General features: G+C 41.6%; 1 protein-coding gene across 2 annotated transcripts; it reads left to right on the top strand.

Moving 5' to 3' along the window:
- The first annotated feature begins 274 nt into the window (after window positions 1-274).
- Window positions 275-24,313, top strand: LOC124719961 (phosphatidylinositol N-acetylglucosaminyltransferase subunit P). Of its 2 annotated transcripts, XM_047245174.1 has the most exons (4): window positions 275-405; window positions 15,735-15,894; window positions 21,430-21,646; window positions 24,058-24,313. In XM_047245174.1, exons 2-4 carry the CDS (start codon window positions 15,755-15,757, stop codon window positions 24,094-24,096), a joined length of 396 nt encoding a protein of 131 aa, XP_047101130.1. In that variant the 5' UTR covers window positions 275-405; window positions 15,735-15,754; the 3' UTR covers window positions 24,097-24,313. The 2 variants fall into 2 exon arrangements, with proteins under 2 accessions (XP_047101130.1, XP_047101131.1); XM_047245175.1 differs by lacking the exon at window positions 21,430-21,646.
- The last annotated feature ends 828 nt before the right edge of the window (window positions 24,314-25,141 follow it).

Below are 25,141 nucleotides of genomic sequence, written 5' to 3'. Positions count from 1 at the left end.
TTAATGTAATTTATTTCCATGATAAAGTAGTTCCTTTTCCTTAAATAATGCTCTGTAGACAAGTCGATATTCCGTTTCTAGCGAAACGACACGCTGAAATAGCACACAAGGTCCTAAGAGTGGATCTAGAGCCTGCCAGAAGCAAAGTGAAAAAGAATTTCTCTATCAACGAAAATGTTTTATCTATGTGAGTTCCCTTTCTTCCAAGTTAGCAGGACAATCATTACCATTTTTCGTTTACGGTGAAGTTTATACTGTGGCCTTTATTTTGCAGTAAAGTGAGGGCGCCAGAAGTAAGGAATCTAAGGGTGTGCATGACGAATTTTTTCGAGAGTCTCCTCTCAGTAGTTGAGACAATTGAAGAATTCGGGGAAGAAAACAGTTAACGACATTAACACTGAAGAGGTGAGAGGGAATAACATCCTCAAATATCCTATTTATAATTTTAAAAAAATTCTCTAGCATTTGTTTAGGTTTGTTCAATTTTAGTTAGTTATTAATAATTTTATTCTAATTAAGCTTTGAACATGAACATGTTGTGAATGAATATTACTTTCCTTTATTATTAAACAAATGTATATGAAATTTTGTTGTTCACATTTGAGTGTAATATGGACAAAGCAAATCTGTATTTCTTGATATTGTGTAGCTCTTTTACTTGCAAAACTTTGGACCTATCTTCTGGAGGAGATGAGGTGAACATTCACCTTTTTATGAGCAAAAATTTCGAAGACGTACACAAGACTATTGTATGTCACTGTTAAACATACATTGATGTATTTTTCATATGTGCATTATAAAATGAAACTTACTGTCACATGTTTCTTGTCACCTAAGTGCATACCTCATGTCAGCAGGAAAAGCTAGCAGTTGAAAATTGTTCAGTGTTTCCATGAGGGATGTGCAGGACATTATATATATTTTTAAATCCTTGGTTCCTTTCTGGAATCCAAACTTTTATTAGTTGGTAAAAAAGATTACTGGGCGATTTTAGTAGTTCACTGTTATTGTCTGCAAAAAAAAAAAAAAAAAAAAAAAAAGGGCAAGATTCGTGTGATTTATGTATACATTAAAACTAGTGTAACTACTACAAGAACTTGAAACCTCAAGAACTGTACATAGCACATCTTAATGTAGGGCCATTTATAAATTTAAATTTCTGAAACAATAAATGTTATGCACGGGACAGGTAATGTGATGGACAGGACGTGCCTGATGATTGGCCCTCCAAAATTATATTAAACGCTTTCCAGATGGCTAAAACTGTATAAAGTGGCAGTAGCAACAGAAATAAAGCTGCAGTGAAAGAGTAATGTCTTAAAAACAGCTGAAAAACTAAATTACACCGTAGAGGCACAAAATTTGCTGTAAAAGTTATCAAACTTGAACCTCCCCCCCTACTGTTTTGTACAACAGGAGAAGAAATTATTTTCAGCATCTTTGCTGTAGTATGTTCAATCTGTTTACTGACACCACTTCCACTGGCCTAGAACACGTGCCTAGAGCAATGCTGTGCTCTGACTGCTCTAATCACTTCACTAGGATAATTTTTTTACAACATAAGTCACAGCAACTAATTTCCCAGATGCACCATCTGTGTCTGCTTGTAAACCAGTCATTAGTATCAGTGCTAATTTGAATCTCAGGAACGCGACAGCATAATCGTCTGACTCATCCTAAGAGTAAATTTCATATATTCTTACTCAGTTTTAGGGCTCTGTACCTCAATTGGTAAAAATGAAGGGTCAACAGAAGCGTCCAATCCCACGCATCGACTTTGACCCATGACATAAGGGTCTTGTCGTGTGTGACGTCATGACGGCGCGGAGTTTGGTTTGTGAGTGTGGCGTGTTTGTAGAGGTCGTCGAGTTGTGGTTTGTTGTGCTCTCTGTTGGTATGTTCAGGGTTTTCATTTGTGGGGTGTAATGGGCTCAGTTTGCTTTTGCTCATTATTCAGAATTGTTCGAGTGTCGGTGTGTTTGTAGCGGAATTCGTTTCAGTGAGTTAATGATTTTGTGTGAAGGTTAATTTAGTGTTGTTCGCTGTATGTCGTGTGGTAATTTTAGTAAAATTAATCGGTTGTTGTTTTTGTTCAGGAATGGATATGACTGATAAAATTAACAGTGCGCAGGTCAAGGGAAGTGTTCGATCCCAATGTGTGGCTGTGTATGTTGGTATTGGTATCGGGAGATATTTTGAGCTATATACCCAAGGGAAGTGTTCGATTCTAATTTATGGGATCGGGAGCTGCTGTTGAGCTATATAGGTCAAGGGAAGTGTCCGATTCCAGATGATACTGTGTTTAGTGGTATTTGGGGAGTTTTGTGATGGCTTTTTTGTTTTTCTTTTGTTTTGTATGGGGGTGGGTATCTAAATTTGTTTATATTTACTTTGCCCCCACCCAAAAAACACCCCGTTTCCCGCACTTGTCCCGTTAGTGTCATTAGGCTTTTTGTGGAAAGTGTGTGTGTTTGTTTTTCAATGTATTTTTGTCCTCATAATGTGTACGTAACGACTTTATATGCGCCATATTGGAATCGTGGTTTATGGTCGTTTCTGCCATATTTGTGACGTCATGGGTCAAAGCAGACAGGCTGGATTGGACGCTTCCGTATTTCCAAAATGAAACCCATTTGTGTAGGTTTCCATTGTTGTCATCCTGTCTGTTAAGAACCCTTTTTTTCACATGAATGGGTGGGTGTGTCAGGTTCAAATTTGTCACATACAAAAGCCTGCACTTCCTTGGCTGTGTAAAATATTTAATGTTGTCAGTCAGGGCTGTCAAAGGTACAGCCATTTGTGTCACATACTTTGACGATCTAACTCGCTATTGGGAAGTTCCATGGACATTGAACCACGAAGTTGAGGAAGAAGCAAGGTTTCATGGTACAAGTAAAGGAAAAAAATAAAAATTTGAAAATTGGCAATTTGCAGTTATATCGCAAAAAAGGTCATTTGTTACCTATTTGTCTGTTCGTCTGCCTGTCTGTTAAGGCCTGTTTTTCTCAGGAATGAGTAGATGTATCAAATTGAAAACTACATTACATACTAAGACATATGCTGGATAATGTAAAAAATTTAAGCTCACTCAGTGCAATCAGTAGACGTGGCCATTTGTGACACATATTTTGATACTCGCAGACTCTTCCGTAAAAACTTAAAGGGCATTTCTCACTGACCTAGAATCATAAAATTTGACAAGAAGCAAGGTTTCACAGTACAAGTCTAGGAAGAAAATCTGAAAATTGTTAATCAGTAATTATACCACATGAAAAAATATTTTTGTCTTTTTTATTTGTCTGTCTGTTTGTCCTTCTGTTAACGCTCCTTTTTCTCAGGAATGGGTAGACTTATATATTTTGACACTCGCAGAATTCCTCGTCAAAACCTATAGGGAACTTCCGTTTGACCTTGTAACATGAAATTTGGCGAGAAGCAAGGTTTCACTGTACAAGTGAAGGAAAAAAAAGATCCAAAAATTGTTAAATTGTAATTATTGCTTGTAAAAATTCTCTCTTTGCCATTAGAACTAGCATATTCAGCACCCATAAAAAGCATAATAGAAAAGTATTAATGTATGCAAACATAAAATGTAAGCTGTATGTACGCTGTAGTTGTGTTTTAGTAAGTAAATGGAGAATATTTTATTAAATCTTCTGTCTCTTCAGATCCCTTCACTTCCTTTTATATGTTGAATGTAGTCTCATGAACTACCATAGAGGACTTTACATAGTTGATTCCTCAGATGGCTGAAGTGTCTATATATGATTAAATTTGCACAGAACCCTCAGTGTGCAAGTCCTACACACACTTGTCCCCCCCCCCCCCCCCCCCCCCCGATTTTTTTCCCCCCCTTTCTTTCAACCAGTAAATGATTCAAGTTATATTATCTGAAAAAGTGACTGGACTGAGTTCTGGGCACATCTGACACTGAGCCACTGCTTAGAAAGCATTTGTTCATTTTTTAGTACTGTTTCTGTACTTATTAAAAGAATTGAGGTATTTATTATTCTTCTTTTGCACTATCAAATAATTCCTGTGGTTAGGTACTGTACTGGTGAGACATCACTCATTACGAACCTTTCTTTTAACGTTTCCATCAGTTGATTCTTCTCGGCGGGATGTTGCAAAAAGAAATAGAGAGAGAGAGAGGAGGGGGGAAGCAGTGGAGCTCTGCACCAGTCGTCTCTTGAATAGCATGATGGGCTCACAATAAATTTATTTTTAAATTTGGGTGCTGCCACATATTTGTCACGTGTAAGGTGGTCACTACTGCAAAAGACTGCTCTCTAATTCCAGTCCAAGCACATGCACTCAAGATAGTCACTTGTTTGTAACAATAATGTGCTGACTGTATTTCATCCTGGGAAACCATTGAGTAGTTTCGTGTAAAATCCATTTGCAGGACATTGTGTTGCACTGGTATTCAGCTTTTTCTTTTCAGACTATGCATCTTGAAAATTATGAGAGATTGTTTCTTGAATACTGGAACCTGATCTTTAATTTCAGGACTCATTTCGTGGAGAGGATCATTTTCTTTCAAAAGGACTATCTTTTTATTTCTCCTCTTCCACTACTTCCATTTTACAGACTGGTTTCTGGCAACATCTTTTGAGAGGAACTGATAAAGATCAGGGATGTTATCAGAAATATCACCGTGTCTTAACATCTGGGGCACTTTCTGTGTTGCAAGACACAAGAGGAAGCAAGCCCCTACTAGGAAATTGTACCCACACACTATTTACAGCCTCTAGCAGGTAATTAAAGTTAGCATGATATTGAAAAACACACACACACACACACACACACACACACACACACACACACACACACACACACACACACACAAAAAAAAAAGTGGATTATCTGAAACAGCCAGTACACACATGGGATGAAGCTTGTAAAAGAGAGACTTCTTTATGACAATTTCTGTTTCTTGTTTAAAGACTTCGTATGCCTGTTTAACAGGAAGCAACATATACATCTTCTGGTGAACCTCGAGTTTCCCTGTTTTGAAGTTATTTACAGACTTCGTGCCTTGTTTTCCTACTGATTGCACAATAATTAAAGGTGCATCTCTAGTAAGTTCGTTCCAATGAGCAATCAGTAAAACAAAAATGTTGCTAAGTAAAAAATATATATTGGAATATTTACAATATTATGAAAAAGAAAGATTGCTATTGACCATATAGTGGAGATGTTGAGTTGCAGATGTTGTTGTTGTTGTTGTTGTTGTGGTCTTCAGTCCTGAGACTGGTTTTATGCAGCTCTCCATGCTGCTCTGTCCTGTGCAAGCTCCTTCATCTCCCAGTACCTACTGCAACCTACATCCTTCTGAATCTGCTTAGTGTATTCATCTCTTGGTCTCCCTCTATGATTTTTACCTTCCACGCTGCCCTCCAATGCTAAATTTGTGATCCCTCGATGCCTCAGAACATATCCTCCCAACCGATCACTTCTTCTAGTCAAGTTGTGCCACAAGCTCCTCTTCTCCCCAATTCTATTCAATACCTCCTCATTAGTTATGTGATCTCCCCATCTAATCTTCAGCATTTTTCTGTAGCACCATATGTCGAAAGCTTCTATTCTCTTCTTGTACAAACTATTTATTGTCCTAGTTTCACTTCCATACACAGCTACACTCCATACAAATACTTCCAGAAACAACTTCCTGACACTTAACTCTATACTCGATGTTAACAAATTTCTCTTCTTCAGAAACGCTTTCCTTGCCACTGCCAGTCTACATTTTATATCCTCTCTACTTCGACCATCGTCAGTTATTTTGCTCCTCAAATAGCAAAACTCCTTTACTACTTTAAGTGTCTCATTTCCTAATCTAATTCCCTCGGCATCACCTGACTTAATTCGACTACATTCCATTATCATCGTTTTGCTTTTTTTTATGTTCATCTTATACCTTCCTTTCAAGACACTGTCCAGATAGACACAACAAAAATACTGCTAAATAAGTAAGATTATAGCCAAAGGCGTTCATCTGACAGAGACAACACCCACCCACACCCGCATGCCCTAATGCAACTTGGACCCGTGTGACACGGTCTGTGGCTGCCGAGGCCAGACCTGGCGGCCAGAGACAGTGGTCACGTGTGTGTGAGCTGTGTTTGTACGAATGTGCTCGTGTGTACTGTCTACTTCAGGAGGTGGCCTTTGGCCTAAAGCTTTCTTATTTAGCGGTCTTTTTGTTGCGCCTGTCTGTAATTCGGCATCCCCACTATATGGTGAATAGCAGTCTATCCTTTTCATAACATTGTCATTATTCCAGCCTGGATTTTCCTTTGTTTGATATTGGAATATTTACGTAGGTTCACTGGCTACTTCTCAACATAGTTGCCATTGCCGAGATATTTATCGTAACGGTGCATTGTCAGTTGTGTGTCACAGGTGTCTGCCACCAATGTCAAGAGTCACAGTCACTTCAGTCTGCACCTCAATGTCTTCGTGCAAACGTTTTCCTACCAGAAAAAACATCACGAAGTGGAAGAGATGAGTCACTTGTAGTGTAGATGGTCAAAGACCTCCAAATGGATTCGATACATTTTTTGTGGCATCGGATGTACGAGATCTCGCATTGTAATGAAAAAGCTTAATGCCTCCCGTCGACATCCCAGATCTCTCATTCTGGATTGCAATTCTTAGATGTCGATGTCTGTCTATACCGATCGGCATTTTTTGCCTCCCCTCGTGATAAAAACTAGCACTGGATGACATCACATCAGTCCCAGAAGACTGTGTACACGACTTTTTGACAAAGATTGTCCGTTCGAATTTGATCTTCACAGGCAAACCACTACGCCGCCAATGTGCGGATTGTCGTTCTGTTTCCGGTGTGACGTACGGTACCCACATTTCATCCCCAGTGACGACACAGACGAGAAACTCGTCACCTTTCTCTGCTTACCGCTGTAGGAATGTCAGTGCTGTGGCCAGACATGTGGTTTTGTCGTCAGTTGCCCCGGCACCTATCTCGCACACACTTTACGAAAACTGAGCCGCCGGTAGTCAATTTCGGTCGACAGCGGGTGAAGTGTCAGGAATTGACAGTACAGTTCCGAAATTGCATTCTGCACGTTTCGGTGTCACCAGACACAGTCAGCCACTACGCTCTTCACCGCAAATATCGGTCCGTCCTTCAGCAAATTCCCTCCCAGGGGGCTCACAATCCTTTCGTTTATACGTGCGTGGCGAGCACGGGACTCCGAGCCGTTGCAGCCTTCCTTCTTTCCGGGGCTGCATTTTCTTGCCCTTCCCCTCCTTTCCTCTCCTCGTTCCTTCCCCTTCGCCCTCTCATCTCCCTCTCTCGGTGTCCTCGCTTATGTCGGTCCCGCTATCCTCCCAGTTATGCTGGTTTTGTAATTTGGTTTTGTTGCGTAATCACCACATCCTTTTGGCATTTCCTTGTCCCCCTCTGGGGTTTGACCTCCATTACTAAATTTCTATTCTGTGGTGTGAGCCATTTGGGGAAGAGCACCTCACCCAGTGTCTCAGACATGTGCCCTCCTAGTTCCTTCCACCTTTTCTGTCACATCGTTGACTGATGCTAGGGTGCATAGCCAGCACGGTAGCCAGCCCGTGTGGTGGGGTCGCTATGTACCCTTTTGGTTGAGCCCCCTGAACACACGGGGATCACACTTCTGATACCTGGGCCGTGACCACCTCGTGCGTGCCTCGGAGTGGTTGCTCGTCATCCTGGAGCATCTGAACTCCCGGCAATAGCCGCCGTGTCAGACGGCCCTCGCTGTGGCTGGGTTGCGCCCGTGGGGAGAGCCCCTGATTGGAGTGGGTGGTACCAGGGCGGACACCGTGCAAACTCTGGCTGTTCGGTTTGTTTTCTAATTGTGGCATGTGATTGTGCAGTACTTTTTCAGAATTACCTTTTTTTTAAAGGACTCATTGGTAACCCTGATTCTGTCCTTCTTACACCCTTCTCCAGGCTTTGCAGATCTTATAGTATCCTATACTTGAAGTAGATCAGGTACTATTTCCAGTGGAGTTTCCTCCTTTGTTTTTCGACCAGCATTTCTGCTTTCTTAGCCTTTCTTTCTCCCTTTTCACTTTCAAAGCTTTCTTCTTTTGTAACAGAGCCTGCATTTGAATAATTTTTCCTGTTTTCTTTCTTTCTGTGTACTTTTTTGAATATTCACTTCACCTGACCTCATCTGATATCGAGATGATCATGATACTTCTTTGATCACACCTTGACCTCCATTTTCTTCACTTAAATAAAGTCAGCTATAACATTGTTTTTATTTATTTATTTATTTTTAACAATCGGGGTTACTTATTACCTTATAAGTCAGAGAACCTATTAATAATTTTGACTAATGTCTGACACAGAATTCTAGATTAACACCATAAAAATGATGAACAATTTTAGTGATGGATGAGACAGGTTGCATCGCAAAAGAAAAATCTTATGCAAAAGAATTTAGAAACACTTAGCAGTTTTCAGGTTTTCTAGAGATTTAATAGAAAGACTGCTGTACCAGAAACAAGCGTAACAGTGAACTGTTTATCAATACTAGTGGGAAATTGTCGTCAGCTTGACAACCTACTTTCTGCCACTACCACCTGTAAGTGTAAATTTTCTAAGTTGGTGATAAACAAAAAGAAAAAAAAAATTGCAGATCATTTTTATTCTCTATGTGTAATTTCAGTGCCTTAGGATAACACTGAAACTACTCACATCCGTGACTTTCCGATTTTTAAATGTGTACTCACTATGAAGATGACATGTTAAGTTGCAGACGGGCACAACAAAGAGACATACATGTCGAGCTTTCGGCCAAAGCCGCCTCCGGAAGGGAAAAGAGAAACAAACTGTGCGTACATTAGCATTACCTCGCACCCAAGACTGCTATCTCCGGCTAGAATGCAACTGTACCGTGTCGTGCGGAAGCGGCGGTGAGGAGTGGGTTGGGGGGGGGGGGGGGCAGTAGCAGAGAACGGGTGGGCAGGATAGGAGGATAGGAGCCGGTGCCGCCTGGTGGAGTGTGTGGGAACTAGGTGGCAGGTCTGGGCTGCCGTATGCAGTGTCAGGAGGCTCTGGGAGAGGGTAGAGGGGTGGGGAAATGGAGAACAGAAAAGGAGAGGAGCAGAGTGGCACACAATAGGGGTGAGGGGATGTGAACTGGGTGGTATAGGACAGAGAAGTGTAAAGTCGGATGAAGGCAGCAAGTCGACACTCGGACGATTTCAGGAGAGGAGAATGTTTCGTAAGGATAACTCCCGTGAGCACTGATCCTAAAAGCTGGAGACGGAGGGCGGATCCGGGTGGCCCACGTCGTGAAGTAACCGTCAGATTGTTCGGCTGCAAGTCATGCCACGGGACAATGTACTTTATCGGCCACATTCGCTATCAGCTGTTCGACCCGGTGGATGGCCGGTCGGAGGTCGTACCGATGTAAAAAGCTGTGCGCGACAGTTTCTGCCCCGTCTGTTCTTTCGCATCCTCTTACCACGTCGTGCTCTGCTCTCTGCCGACACACCCACCCAATTTTTCACCTTTGCTGTTGTTCTCCTTTTCCATTTCCCGTTTTGTCCCACCTCCTCTCTCCCCCACAGCCTTCCGACATTGCGTGTGGCGGCCTCATCCTGCCACTCGGCCTGTGCTCTCTTTACCGAGTGGTGCTGACTACGCCCCCCCCCCCCCCCTGTACCTACCTACCTTCTCTCTCTCTCTCTCTCTCTCTCTCTCTCTCTCCCTCCCCCCCTCCCCTCCTCTCTCTCCCTCTCCCTCTCTCCCGCCTTCCCTCCCTTTCCCACTTCACCACCCCTCTCTGGACTGCCGCTTCCACTCGACACGTTACACTCGCATTCTAGCTGGAGCGGCCGAAGGTAGCAGTTGTGTGTGTACGAGTTGTGTTCAGTTTGTGTGAACCTGTGTACGTTTTTCTTTTCCTTTTGGAAGGAGGCTCTAGCTAAAATCTCAATGTGTAATAGTCTTTTCCACTGTGCCTGCCTGCAACTCGACGTGCTACCCGTAAGGTGAGTAGCGATCTGTCCTTTTCTTAATATTGTCTATATTTTGTTGTCAGATTTTTACATTTCACTCGTAGGCTCAATAAGTCTCTGAATGCCTTTGGTAAATATTTTTCAGAAATTCTAAACAGATACCAAAGAAGAAACTGCCGCAGAAGAGAATCGAGTCACAGCTATTTGTTTTGGTGGGGGACAGCTCTGAATTCATTGGGTTGAGGAAAACTGTACGGTTGTGGTAGTAACTGGCAAACGGCAGTAATTATACTTAGTCACCTTCAAGCTTTCTTAATGATTTACTCAATTAAATTTAGATAGCATGATCATTAATACAGATTATGTTTCTATAATGTCTTTGTCTTGTGTAAATGAATACTTTGGCCTGTTCCACACACCTGAAGGATCTTACTTATTTATTGAGCCTGTGAGTCTAGGACTGTACAGTGTACGATAGATACTTGATTTCGTAATTCGTATACACATTTCTTGAAATTAATTTTACACACAGCATTTTAGCAAAAAGTAGTGTTACACTATATTTTATTAATCTATACACCTCACAAATACGTTCTTAATTGCTGCTACAGCTTTTGTTTTTCTAGGTTTGCCTTACTGTATAGGAGTAGTGCTTGACAAAGTAATCCTTTCAGATGATTTGAAATTGTTTCTTCCCATTATCATCTTTGTGCATTTTGGTAATGCACTGTACAGTTTGACGCCAGGATGTAGTATGACTTCCTGTAATAGTGCGCAGTATCAGGTGTGGGCACAAAGTGGTAATTGGAATCTTTTATTGTCCTCCAGACGCGTCTCCTGATGTGACCAAAAACTTTAGAGAAAACCTCAGTTCACTTCTGTGTAACTTGCCTAATCATACTTTAATCATCAGTGGACACTTTAATCGTCCGACAATTAATTGTGAAAATTACAGTCTTGTTAGTGGTGGGCATGATTAGACATCCTGTTAAGCTTTACTAAATGTCTTATGTGAAAACTATGTAGAACAGATAGGAACCCTGCTCATGATGGAAATATGTTGGATCTAATAGCAACAAATAGACCTGACCTCTCTGAGGATATCCACTACAAAAATTGGTACCAGTGACCACGAGACGGTTGTGGTAACAGTGATCATCAAAGTAGAAAACAACTAAAACAAGCAGAAAGATATATTTGTTGAGTAAACTAGATAGCAAGTCAGTATTGTCCTGTCTCAGTGGGAACTTGAAACTTTCAGCACAGGTCAGGAGCATGTAGAGGAACTTTGTTTCGAGTGTAAAACAATAGTTGATGATGCACTGGGTAGATATGTACCCAGTAGAACAGTTAATAATGGGAGGGAACCTCTGTGGTACACAGCCACTGTAAAGAAACTTCTAAAGAAACAGAGATTGCTGCACAATACAAGGGTCGAATGAAAAGTAATGCCCCACCTTCGTTAATTGGGTTTGGATGGGAATATTTTAATAAATTAAATGCGGAAATAATCCTTAGAATGTGATCTTTAATTACCAATATTCACTTTTCCACATAATCACCAGCCAATTGGATACATTTCTGCCAACGGTGACAAAGTTTTCTGAAGCCGTCGCGGAAGAAGTCGACACTCTGTTTCTGCAACCACTGTCCTGCAGTTCTCTTGACGTCTTCAACAGAAGCGTAATGGTGTCCCCACAGATCGTGTTTCATTATCGTGAACAGATGGAAGTAAGACGGTGCTGAATCTGGACTGTACGGAGGATGCCGTACGGTGGTGAGATTCAGTCTCTGAAGTTCTGCTGTGGTGGCACGCGAAGTGTGTGGTTTGACATTGTCACGCTCCAGGAAAACATTTACGTTTTCCTTTCAGAACCTCATTAGCTGTCGTTTCAGAGCTGCAGTTTCTCTCAGAGTGATACGATGATCGTCCTGAATCAATCTGTCAACATTTTGCTTGTGAAACTCGGTGGTTGCTGTCACAGGATGTCCAACTCTTTGTTTGTCACGCAGGTGAGATGTTCCCACCTCAACATCTTTAAACTTATTCGCCCAGCGACGCACAGTACTCACATCGACACAACTACCGTAAACTGCTTTCATTCTCTGATGAATCTCCTTTGGGGTGACACCTTCTGCTGTGAAGAATTCAATGACTGCACATTGCTTTAATCGCATTGGCCGATCGTCTGTGCAGGGTTCCGTACTTAACACTGTAACAACACACCCATTCGATGCTAAGGTTTCCCTCCGACAGGAGCTGTAGAGGAGAGGCTGCGGAACGAGCCAATACCTGCCGCATACCGATGCAGCCGACTGTTGAAGAGTTGCGAATGTGGAGGCATTACCTTCCAGTCAACCCTCGTGGTAGTAAACAGAGCATAGGGCTACAGACGGAGAGATGCTGAATGAAATGCATTTGGTTGTTGGGAGAGCAATGTGTGATGCCTTCAGTGAATACTGTAACAGAATATTGTCAATTAACATTTCATAAAATCCAAGGAAATTCTGGTCGTGTGTAAAGGCTGTTAGTGACACCAAAGTTAGTATCCAGTCCCTAGCGAATGAGACAGGAACTGAAATTGTGGGTAACAAAGCAAATGCTGAACTGCTTAACTCCATTTTCAAATGTTCCTCTGCAAAGGAAAACCCAGGAGAATTGCCCCAATTTAATTCTCAAACCACTGAAAGATGAGGGAAATAATTATTAGTGTCTGTGGTGGTAAGAAACAGCTGAAATCATTAAAATTGAGCAAAGCTCGAGGGCGCGATGGAATCCCTGTTATATTACATACTGAATTGATGACTGTGTCAGCTACCGTCTAATATCCTTGACTTCGATTTGTTGTAGAATCTTAGAACGTATTCTGAGCTCAGATGCAATGAGGTATCTTGAACAGAATGACCTCAATGCCAGCCAACACGGATTCCAAAAACATCTGTCATGTGAAATCCAGCTCTCACTTTTCTCGCATGACTTACTAAAAGATTTGTGTGAAGGCAGTCAGATTGAATAACATCGGGGAGAGGCTACAACCCTGTCTCACTCCCTTCTCAACCACTGCTTCCCTTTCACGCCCCTTGACTCTTATAACTGCCATCTTGTTTCTGTACAAATTCTAAATAGCCTTTCGCTCCCTGTATTTTACCCCTGCCACTTTCAGAATTTGAAAGAGAGTATTCCAGTCAACATTGTCAAAAGCTTTCTCTGCGTCTACAAATACTAGAAATGTAGGTTTGCCTTTCCTTAATCTATCTTCTAAGATAAGTTGTAGGGTCAGTATTGCCTTATGTGTTCCAACATTTCTACAGGATCCAAACTGGTCGTCCCCGAGGTCGGCTTCTGCCAGTTTTTCCATTCGTCTGTAAAGAATTTGCATTAGTATTTTGCATTCGTGGCTTATTAAACTGATAGTTTGGTAATTTTCTTACCTGTCAATACTAGCTTTCTTTGGGATTGGAATTAATATATTATTTTTGAAGTCTGAGGGTGTTTCGCCTGTCTCATACATCTTGCTCACCAGATGGTAAGAGTTTTGTCAGGGCTGAATCTCCCAATACTATCAGTAGTTCTGATGGAATGTTGTCTACTTGTCTACTCCCTGGGTCTTGTTTCGACTTAGGTCTTTCAGTGCTCTGTCAAACTCTTCACGCAGTATCGTATCTCCCATTTCATTTTCATCTACAACTTCTTCCATTTCCATAATATTGTTCCCAAGTACATTGCCCTTGTATAGACCCTACATATACTCCTTCCATCTTTCTGCCTTTCCCTGTTTGCTTAGAACTGGTTTTCCATCTGACCTCTTGATATTCATACAACTGGTTCTCTTTTCTCCAGAGGTAACTTTAATTTTCCTTCAGGAAGTATCTATCTTACCCGTAGTGATATATGCCTCCACATCCTTACATTTGTCCTCTAGCCATCCCTGCGTAGCCATTTTGCACACCCAGTCGATCTCATTTTTGAGATGTTTGTATTCCTTTTTGCCTGCTTCATCTACTGCATTTTTATATTTTCTCCTTTCATCAATTAAATTCATCTCTCTTCCGTTATCCAAGGATTTCTACTAGCCCTCGTCTTTTTACCTACTTGATCCTCTGCTGTCTTCACTATTTCGTCTGTCAAAGCTACCCATTCTTCTTCTACTGTACTTCTTTCTCCCATTCTTGTCAATCGTTCCCTAATGGTCTCTGAAACACTCTACAACCTCTGGTTCTTTTAGTTTGTCCAGGTCCCATCTCTTGAAATTCCTACCTTTTTGCAGTTTCTTCAGTTTTACTCTACAGTTCATAACCAATAGATTGTTGTCAGAGTCCACATCTGTCCCTGGAAATTTCTTATAATTTAAAATCTGGTTCCTAAATCTTTGTCTTACCATTATATAATATATCTGAAACCTTCCAGTGTCTCCAGGCCTTTTCCGTGTATACAACCTTCTTTCATGATTCGTAAACCAAGTGTTAGCTATGATTAAGTTATGCTCTGCGGAAAATACTACCAGGCAGCTTCCTCTTTCATTCCTTAGCCCCATTCCATATTCACCCACTACTTTTCTTTGACTTCCTTTTCCTACTATTGAATTCCAGTCCCCCATGACTATTAAATTTTCATCTCCCTTCACTATCTGAATAATTTCTTTTATCTCATAGATTTGTTTAATCTCTGTCATATGCGGAGCTAATTGGCATATAAACTTGTACTACTGTGGCAGGTGTGGGCTTCGTCTCTATCTGGACTACAATAATGTTACCTATCCTGTTCGTTGTAGCTTACCTGCACTCCTATTTTTAAATTCATTATTAAACCTACTCCTGCATTACTGTTCTTTGATTTTGTATTTATAACCCTGTATTCACCTGACCAGAAGTCTCGTTTCTCCTGCCACCGAACTTCAATAGTCCCACTATATCTAGCTTTAACCTACAAGCGTTTAACTGGGGCACTTCTCCCAGGGTTTTCTTTTTTAAAGGAACTTTTGAAAACGGAGTTAACCATGTCAGCTTTTGCTACCGCCAATTTCAGTTCCTGTCTCATTTTCAAGTGCTCGGATACTACATATGGCCAGAATTTATTTGGGTTTTGTGAAAGTTCATTTGACAGTATTCTGCTACGGTAATCGCTGAAGACTTAATGCGTTGCTCTCTTAACAGCCAAACGTGATTCAGTCAGCATCTCTCTATCCGTAGGCCTGTGCTTTTTTTTTTTACACCCATTCTCAGACCTCTGCATTCTGTGACAAGTCACGGTTTCAAACACCTTTGTCACTTCCTTACAGTTTCACCTTTCTTCAGTGATTTTTCATAGGTGCTCACAATTAGTGCGTGAACAGCTGCCAACTTTTTCTTTCCAGAAACACTAGTCCCCAGGTGCCCTTTGTTAAAGTTGGTTATGTTAGTGGGTTTTCCCATTTGCACAAGAATGATTCCCCATTTGTATCTGGTCCAATTACGTACTTTGCTCACCGTGTTGTGAGCTACCGAGTGGCATTCAGTGTCGTGGTGGTGATATTGTGACTCAGTGTTATATTATTACCTCGTACTATTAAGTTGAACATTATGAAAAAGAATTTCAGAATAAAGCAGAACTCTCTTATTAGCAGACAACAGCTTACCCGTTCCTCAACATCAAACTAAAAATCCAAATTCCTGAATAGACGGGTGTCTTATTGGGAAATATGCAGGGATAGTATATTCTTCACTAGCCCGAAGTACTGTACACTTCAGAAATGCACAGTGTAGGCCGCGGCCTGTTCCAGCGTGCATTTGGCCGAGAGCCATGCCCGAGCACACCCCGGCACCGACACCGGCGCGTGCCGTCTACGGGTTCGTCTTGTACCTGGCATCCGTCACGTCAGCCGCACTCTTCCTGCTGTGGGCGTACGTGCCGCCGGACGTGGCATCTTCGCTCGGTCTCAGGTACGGTGTGCCGTAATTTTGGTTGAGCCGAGCTCGACTGGGATAGTTTGATGGCGGCTGCAGTAGTGTGACAGCCTCGTGTAGTTTGGACGTACCCTAATAAACAAACAGAGAGAGAAGTGTGCCAATGTAGTTGGTACACTTCTCTCATGCATATAAACAGTAATGTGTACAGTTGTATTAGCAGTTGTCTATTTGATTAAGGGGATAGTAATAGTAATAATTTTTTTGGTAGTGGAGAAAGTAGTTTTCCTTCCATTTTATGTTTATTTGCTGTACTATAGATTCTTCTTTTTTTCTGGTGGCGTTATAGTATTAGGAATTTTTCCTATGTAGTGTTTGTCCGTACCAGGTAGTAATAATTACCATTTACACTGTTTATTAGACAAAGAAGTCTGAGGTCACTGAAAAGTGGTAATTCTGCTGGTTATGACTGCATGTATAAAAGAATATATCAGGGTCACTCCAAAAGAAATGCACACTATTTTTTTAAAAATCCATCTTTTATTCTACATGTTTGAAAGTTTTAGTGTGTAGATACACCTTTAGGGACAATATTTTCATTTCTCCACATAATTTCCATCCCTCTCAACTGCCTTACACCATCTTGGAACCGGCACCTGTATATCCGCATGGTAAAATTCTGGACCAACCTGTTGGAGCCACTGTTTGGCAGCGTGCACAAGGAAGTCATCATCTTCAAACTTTGTTCCACGAAGAGTCTTTCAGTTTCCCAAAGAGATGATAGCCACACGAAGCCAGGTCAGAACTGTAAGGCGGGTGTTTCAGTGTTGTCCATCCGAGTTTTGTGATCGCTTCCACAGTTTTTTACTGACATGTGGCCTTGCATTGTCGTGCAACAGCAAAACATCCTGCTTTTGCCAACGTGGTCGAACACGAATCAATCCAGCTTGAAGTTTCTTCAGTGTTGTCACATATGCATCAGAATTTATGGTGGTTCCACTTGGAACGATGTCCACAAGCAAGAGTCCTTCAGAATTGAATAACACCGTAGCCATATCTTTTCCAGCAGAAGGTGTGGTTTTGAATTTTTTTTTTTTCTTGGGTGAATTTCCATGATGCCGCTCCATTGATTGCCTCTTTGTCTGTGATGAAAAATGATGTAGCCATGTTTCATCACCTGTCACAATTTTTCCAAGAAATTCATCTCCACCATTCTCGCACTGTTCCAAAAGTTCGCTGTATACCATTTTTCTTGTTTCTTTGTGAGCCACTGTCAACATCCTGGGAACCCACCTGGCACAAACCTTTTTTAACGCCAACACTTTCAGCATTCTGCTGTTTCAGCATTCTGCTGTTTCAACATTCTGCTGTTTCAGCATTCTGCTGTTTCAGCATTCTGCTGCAAACACTTCCTTCCCCTATCCCAACATAGCGTGACAATTCGTTCACCATGATGCATCTGTCTGCAGTCACCAATTCGTTAACTCTCTGCACACTGTCTGGAGTGTGTGCAGTACGAAGCCTGCCGCTGCGAGGACAATCCTAAATATTGCCGTGCCCGCTTTCATCATGTAACCTGCTTGCTCACCGACTAACTGTACTGCGATCGACAGCAGCATCTCCGTACACCTTTTTCAACCTCTTGTGGATGTTTCCCACAGTCTCGTTTTCACAGCACAGGAGTTCTATGACAGCACGTTGTTTCTGACGAACGTCAAGTGTAGCAGCCAACTTGAAGACATGCTGTGACGGCGCCACTCACGGGAACAGGTTTAGCTAAGTTTTAAAACAAGCAGGAAGGATGTATCTACACACTGTAAAACTTTCACACATGCAGAATCAAAACTGTGTTTTTACAAAAATAGTGTGCATTTCTTTTGGAGTGACCCTCGTAAAATGTTGTGCTTACTTGATAATGTTGCTGTTAGTTATCTTTATAAGCATTCAGTGACTCACAGCAAGTTTCCTATAGACTTAAATATGCTGCAGTACCACTCGTATGTGAAACTAGATACAGACAAATAATTGCAGACCTGTATCACTCGTTCCAATCTTTGCAGAACAGTTTCAGAAAGTGGCCTGTGGTAAGATACCATCTCATTTAACTGTGCAGAACATATTAACTACTTCGGAGTTCAGCTTTTATAAAGGATTGTCCACACAGAAAGCAGTGCAAGACCTCACAAATGAAGCGCTAGCAGAGCTAAACAAGAAAAATTATCCTGTTCATATGTTCTGTGACATTGACAAAGCCTTCAGTTTAGTAGGTAACAAAATTCTGCTTATAAAACTGACGTATAATGTCATTCATCACACATGGGTGGAATCTCACCTCTATAACAGAAAGCAGTGTTCCCATTGAGACACTTATCGCAGACACAAAAATATCAGAATGGGAGAACATAATGTGTGGGGTGTTTGTGACCTATGTAAATGATTTTCTATTGACATTAGAGGACAATTCAAAAACTATGTTTGCTGATGACATAAGCATACTAATCAAGGTTCCAGAATCAACCCTAAAAGACACAGCTCGAATGATAGCCGAACTGGCTTGCAAATTGTTAATAGCTAACGTTTTAAGTGGTAGTCTCACAAAGACTCAAATTACACATTTATGAGCACATAATAGTGACCTTCTAACACCAGAATTTTAATGCTAACATGAATTTGACATCAAAATAAAAGTTTTGCTTTACTGAATAAGTGACTTTCGGTGTAGATCACAAAGAACAAAAATGTAGACATACCGATTGTGGTAAGGATATTATAGAATCGAATAATTTTTATAATAATGAAGGTGGAGAATTATATAAATTTGAAGTAAGAAACAAAGCTAAAACAATAATGAACAAACAAAATTAACTGGAGGTTGGATTCCATTGGGGACCGTGTGCTGTTTGTATTACGCAACTGTTGGCCTTATTAAACTCTCTACCAAACAGTTTATCATCCGCAACAACAATTTTATTCTGATCAGCTTTGGTACCTTAATTGTGTTTATTGCAAATGTTATGTGAGGTAACATATTTTTAATAGCCTTCGTATCAGTTCTCTTACTAATTTTATACTTAAGCTGTTTCTTTAACAACAATTTCTCATGTTGCTCAAACACAATGTTTGTCAAATTTAACACCCAAAATGTGTTTCACAAACAGCATAGGAGGTGCACGACTGTCCCATTATGTTTAAAATCTTTTTTTCGTACCTTTGCCTTACATCATTTATCGCTTTTACGACAGTATCGAGCACAAAATTGGACTATAGGGAAAACTAAATTAGCTAAGTCAAAGAAGGGCAGCTCGTTTTGTTTTTTTGTGAAGTAAGGGAGAGACTGCCACGGATACAGTCATTAAAACAGAGGCCTTTCTTGCTGTGGCAGGACCTTCTCATGAAATTTCAACCATCGAGCTTCTTCTTAGAATGTGAAAATATTTTGTTAGCACTCACCTACCTTGGGAGAAGTAATTGTTGTAATAAAGTAAGAGAAGCCAGAGCTCGCAAGGAGAGATTTAAGTGTTTGTTTTTCCTGAACGCTGTTTGAGAGTGGAACGGTAGAGAAGTAGCTTAAGGGGGGAAGCCACATTGGGAGGCTGTTAGACGCTGACTTTTTGGGATTTTTAATAAAATTTTGACATCATTTCGTTCATATTTCGAACAGTTTTTGTGAATTTTTTTGAATAATTTCAGCCAAAAATAACGAAATTACGCTGTGTTGTCTGCTGAAGGTTGAGAGTATAGTTCAAATATGTGCTGTGTAGCCATTCAGATTTTCATCTGAAATCAAAAAGGTTTTGATTTTACATTAACTTATTTTCTAAGAATATGAACCTCAATGCAGGTGAAAATAATGAAAATTAAAAATTTTGTAGGTGTTGGAAAAATTTACTTAGATTTTTATGATTTTTTTTCTAATTATTCAAAGAAAAATACCCTTAAAATCATGATATCATGTCACAAGTTGGCACATATAATTTGTAATTTTTATGAAGAATGATATTATAAGTTTTCATAATGATCAGTTCTATACTTTTTGAGTTAGAGTGCACGCAAATGTGAAAAAAGGCATTTAGAGATAAACGCGTTTGAAAAATAAAATCTCGGAAACTAGAAATTCGAGGAAGTTTACAGTAATGTAAAATGCTTACCAATTAATCTGCAATTCCAGTACCGTATAGTAATCCTTCTTCCTCATAGGTTTCGTTTTGCGCTTGCAGCAGTGCTTTCTGAGCTTTCCGATCTTCCTTCGATTCCAATGAACTATGTCGATTCTGTTGGCTCACGTGCTGGTCATCCGTTTGTTCTGCATAATTGAAGCTTTGCGTGCCTACTACAATTCCTGCCTTGTTCGTGACCGTCAGAAGGGATGAATTTCCTTCATTGAATAAGCCCACTGCTAAATACAGTGCCAATTCAATGACTTTTGTTCCGGAGTTCACGTGTTTATGAGCTAATCGCCAAATAGTGAAATTAAAACTTCCATTCACATTTTGTGTGTGGCCACTTAAACATCTCTCCAGTAACTCATCCCTTGATAAATCATCATATATTGGAAGAATTTCGTTCTGTACGTCGGGGTGCAATGGAGTAGGGAGCGCTTCGTGTTCCATTCCGAGGGCTGTTCGTTTCTGCAACTCGCACTAGTTGCCTTCTCCCTCTGGGAAATACTCGTGTCGAGGATTTTCAGCCGTGGAAATTGTACGATAGTATGTCGTCATAATTGCTTCTTTGACGTCTTGCACATTATCGAGGTGTCACGTACAGTACTTGCGTATTGTGTACGCCAGTTAATTCCCCAGTAGGACCTGACCTCGAAGATTGTGCCTAGCCCGGCACGTGCAGCGTACTTTGAGTTTTACCCACGTCAGAGTCACACTAACAGTTACAATTCGGCACATTTTGACAATGCCTTCGAATCGGTAGTCCGTAATAAGTGCTAAGCATTTTCACTAACGACTCTGTGAGTTTGCCTTTTCCACCGAGCTTTTTAGTTTTTCGAATGTTTCGGAATCGAGTCCCCATTCTCCTGGAGTCGAGCCTGTACCTAATGTGCACTGAATTCTGTGCTCGTAAAATCTAAACGAACGCAAATTTCGCTTCGAAATTTTGACAGCATATTCTTGGAGAGTTGAGCTAACAATTTGTGCAATAAAAAGTCAGTTTTTTTGGCCCTTCTAATGCGGTTTCCCCCCCTCGAAGGTGGTTTGATGGAACCCCTGACAGGCACTTAATCGTGAATTGTAGAGTTATCGTGTAGATGTAAATGTGTTATATAATTCTGCACTAATCACTTTTTTGTCGGGTAGAACTTTCTAATTTCACTCCTTACCAAAACAGCTTCACATTTTCTCATAGCTAATTTTCTAGTATTTAGTCCACTGTCGAAATGTGCCGAAGTGTAACTGCTAGTGTGATTCCGAAGTGGGTAAAACTCAAAGTCCGCTGCACGTGCCGGGCTAGGCAGAATTTTCTCGAGGTCAGGTTCTATCGGGGAATTAAGTACCGCACGTGACACCTCTACGGTGTATTCGGGTCGAGTCGGGGTGCCGTAATTTAGTGTCTCTGCCGCAGCTACCTGCCGCAGCGCTACTGGGCCGTCGCCCTGCCGGTGCACCTGTGCGTCGGGCTGGCGCTGTTCGCATTCTTCTTCTACCCCGGACTGGGTCTGGCGATGACGCCCGCCCTCTCTGACCCGCAGACTGTCGGGGACGGGCGAGGCCGCGGAACGCGCAACGCCGCACCTGCGCCCGGTGCCGTACCCCCGGTGGGAGACCTACACGTCTCCGAGGTGAGTACTGCCGCGGGAGGCTGTAAATGAAATGTACTCATTTTACGAGTATGTAGTTTGTGACGGAGCAGGTCCGAAAGGAACGGGAGGACAGAGGAACTTCTCGGGAACGCTCGTCTATCCTCCACTTCTGGTCAGTCCCGGTTTCGTTTCCACGTCGGTCTCGTCCCCCTCTCCTGCCCCACTGTTCTTTGTCCAGTTGCAGTTCCTTTCATTTTTTATGTTCACACGTTCTCGTGCAGTTTCAGACGATTCTCGAAATTTTGCCTTTTAGTTCTTTGTGTGCACTGATCCGTGTCCCTGACCGGTAAGGTTATTTTGTTTGGCCACACCCTCGGAACTTGCGACCAAAGTTTAATGTTAAATTTATTGTCTTCCGTGAACTGTTGTTGTAATTTGTATATAGATTATTAATTAATGTTTCACAAATTTTGTATTAGTTAAATAATCTTACATCACATTTACACTAAAATAATTCCTCTTCTTATATTCCTAAATCTAACATTTCCATCTCTGGAAACGGAGTTACTAAGAGGGTAATCCCAAAAGTAAAGTCTCCTATTTTTTTTTATAAGTACATAGACCTGTTTCCTTCTACAATGGCTTACATCAGTTTACAGCTTGAACATTTAGCTATTTTTCAACATAAGCATCATTTCTGTCGATGCGTTTTTGTAGACGCTCTGGCAGTTTTTGTCTGCCCGTGTGATACTAGCTCGCCACCGTGCTGTTCGGAAAGTTATGAACTGGGACGATTGTTGCTTGATCTCAGGTGTAAAGTGGTATGCCCAGGTTTTGTCACCCGTGACAACGGAGTCCAGAAAGTTGTCCTGTTCAGCTACAAGGCGGTGAAGAACTGTGCGGGAACCATCAACTCGTTACTGCTTGTTGTAATGTAATCAACCGTCGGAGATAAAATTTATCTTGTGCAAAAAGTACAATGCCCACAGTAAAGAGTTAAGGTAATTTCATTATGTTGCCGGAAAATGTTTAATTTATTTAATTGTGAATATTTTCTTTTATGATAAATAATGGTCTTGTTTAATATATATATATATATATATATATATATATATATATATATATATATAGAGGGGGGAAACATTCCATGGTAAGTCACCTCATCTTTGTTTTATATAAAGTGCTGGCAGGTCGACAGACACACAAACATACACACAAAATTCAAGCTTTCGCAACAAACTGTTGCCTCATCAGGAAAGAGGGAAGGAGAGGGAAAGACGAAAGGATGTGGGTTTTAAGGGAGAGGGTAAGGAGTCATTCCAATCCCGGGAGCGGAAAGACTTACCTTAGGGGGAAAAAAGGACGGGTATGCACTCGCACACACACTAGGATAGCAAGTGAAAACTGATGTTACTATGAAATAGCAGTGCCCGCGTTATTAAGAAGTACAATGCAGTGTTCCTTTGCACGGCTGAAGGAATATCACACAGCGCTTCTCGATAACAGGGGCACTGCTATTTCGTATTTATTCTGAGATATCATACCCTCGGTTCTCACTAACGCACGAGTGCAGGTCGTGACACGCGGAAGTTTGTGTCCGGTCGTGATTCGTACACAGGTAGCCGAAGCGGTTAAGCGACTGCTCGCATAGAGAGGGAAATCCACGTTCGAATCCTGGTGCGGCATAAATTTTCGTTGCTGTCATTCCAATATACAGCTGATGGTGGTTCATATTTGCAGCTGCAAATACATTCCCTGATGTAGTTATTCCTTTCAGATTACATCGAAGCCCAAAAATGTTAGTAGGAATCAAAAAATCAAAATATATTTTACTGTATTATGACTTATAGTAATGTACGGATCAGAAGGTCAGGTGACGACTGCAAAAGAGGAAGGCAGGTTATTGAGACGGGAAAAGGAAGTTCGTGAGAAAGATATCTGGGACAGTGTGTGAGGGAGGAGGCCGGAGAACGAGAACAAAGGCAGAATTACAGACACTTTTCGGACACACGGCTACTGTAGTGAAATGACCGAGGAAGAATAAGGTGGGCCGGAAACTCGAGGTGTTAAGGAAGAGCTTATACAGAGGGGGAGAAGAGAAAGACCCGGGGAAAGGTGGCTCAAAAACGAGGAGCATGTTTTCAAAGGAATTGAGGAAGGAAGGCAGTGGACAGAGAAGAACGGGGGTGGGTGACGGAGGAGGCCGAGGTCGTACGAGGCCCGTAGGGCCGAGCGGTAAGTGAGACGCAGATCTGCTGCAGCGGGACCGATGCTGAAGGGAAACGAGAAAAACTGAATAAAAAGTAGATTGCTCTGCCTGCAAATTTTTTCTTCATATTTGGCGTGGACTTACGTGTGATAAATGTGCTTTCCTAGAGCGGAGGAATCGTCACAGAACTGGAGCGTCCAGAGTGGGGCAGGGTCCGGCTGTCACGTGTGGTCTGTTACAGGTGTGCCGCCACCTGTACCTCGGGGGGCAGAGCGGCTGACAGCCGGGGCGTGGAGCTGGGCCGGAGGTGCCTCGCCGAGTCGCGTCCTGAAGTTTGCCAGGCGAGAGGAGCTTCAACCGCTGGTGTTGTTGTGTGGTGGACTCTTGTGGAGCACGTGTTTATGTTCAGACAAAAGTGTAAAATTGTTCTAAAGGCTATTGATAAAGGTTGTCTTGTGTGATAAATGAATAAACTATATTACATTTTTTCCTCAAAACCACATTATTTCTGATGGTAATGCTTTTGACCTCCATATAGACTTGTGGTGGGTACATTTCTCGCTTTCAGTGACACATTTCAAGTTACGATATCATCTCACTTGGTCCAAGCAGAAATCCCATGTTTTATTAATCCTTTAACGTAAAACCCTGAGTTATCTCATTTTTATTATTTTGACAGAAACTTAAAATCCCGAGTATAAGCGGGCAACTTAAGAAGAGAGCTTTTTTTTTTTAAACTGAACTGATAGTTATTACGTATAAAAGCCAGCTGCACTGCCTTGTAAATTGTTTTTACTTTATATCATTGACGACGAGTCCATTTTGTCGTATTGCCGTCATCAGGTGCTCTGTAAATACATAAGTAAGCGATGGTCTTAATATGTATTTACAGAGCACCTGACAACGGCAAGATGCCGAAATGGCGCGTTGTGAATTATATAAAATAAAAACAATTTACAGAGCACTGCAGCTGGCTATTATTCTTAATAACCGTGTCATTAAGACATATTTTGCACTGTGGACCCCAAAGAACAAAAGTTACGATAGTTAAGTGCCTGGCCACAAGAGAGCATCCAGTCTTACGTACGTAGCTGGGCTGTCGTGTTTCGGTCAAGGTGGCTGCCGCCAGATATCGTCTTTACGGTGTGCAGCTTTGGATACTCGACAACAGAACGTGTACTTTCAGCCTGCGACGGGAGGAGTTAAATGAGGTGTTGTGAATCGTGTAACTAAACTGTTCACTATCTGTCGGTGTTCGGCATGCTGTCAGTGACAATTTTATCACCTACCTCAGCACAGCGTCTGTTCACCAACCCGCTTCTCTG

The sequence above is a fragment of the Schistocerca piceifrons genome, chromosome 11, assembly GCF_021461385.2.
Source record: "Schistocerca piceifrons isolate TAMUIC-IGC-003096 chromosome 11, iqSchPice1.1, whole genome shotgun sequence".
Classification (NCBI taxonomy): Eukaryota; Metazoa; Arthropoda; class Insecta; order Orthoptera; family Acrididae; genus Schistocerca; species Schistocerca piceifrons.
The sequence above is the reverse complement of the archived record's forward strand: the minus strand, read 5'-3'. Positions and strand labels throughout refer to the sequence as shown.

What these genes read in the sequence shown, in the direction of transcription:
- LOC124719961 (XM_047245174.1), top strand. Translation starts at nt 15,755, where the DNA reads ATGCCCGAGCACACCCCGGCACCGACACCGGCGCGTGCCGTCTACGGG. An exon ending in GCATCTTCGCTCGGTCTCAG is followed by an intron (nt 15,895 to 21,429) that starts GTACGGTGTGCC and finishes TCTCTGCCGCAG; the next exon opens with CTACCTGCCGCAGCGCTACT. An exon ending in GAGACCTACACGTCTCCGAG is followed by an intron (nt 21,647 to 24,057) that starts GTGAGTACTGCC and finishes GGTCTGTTACAG; the next exon opens with GTGTGCCGCCACCTGTACCT.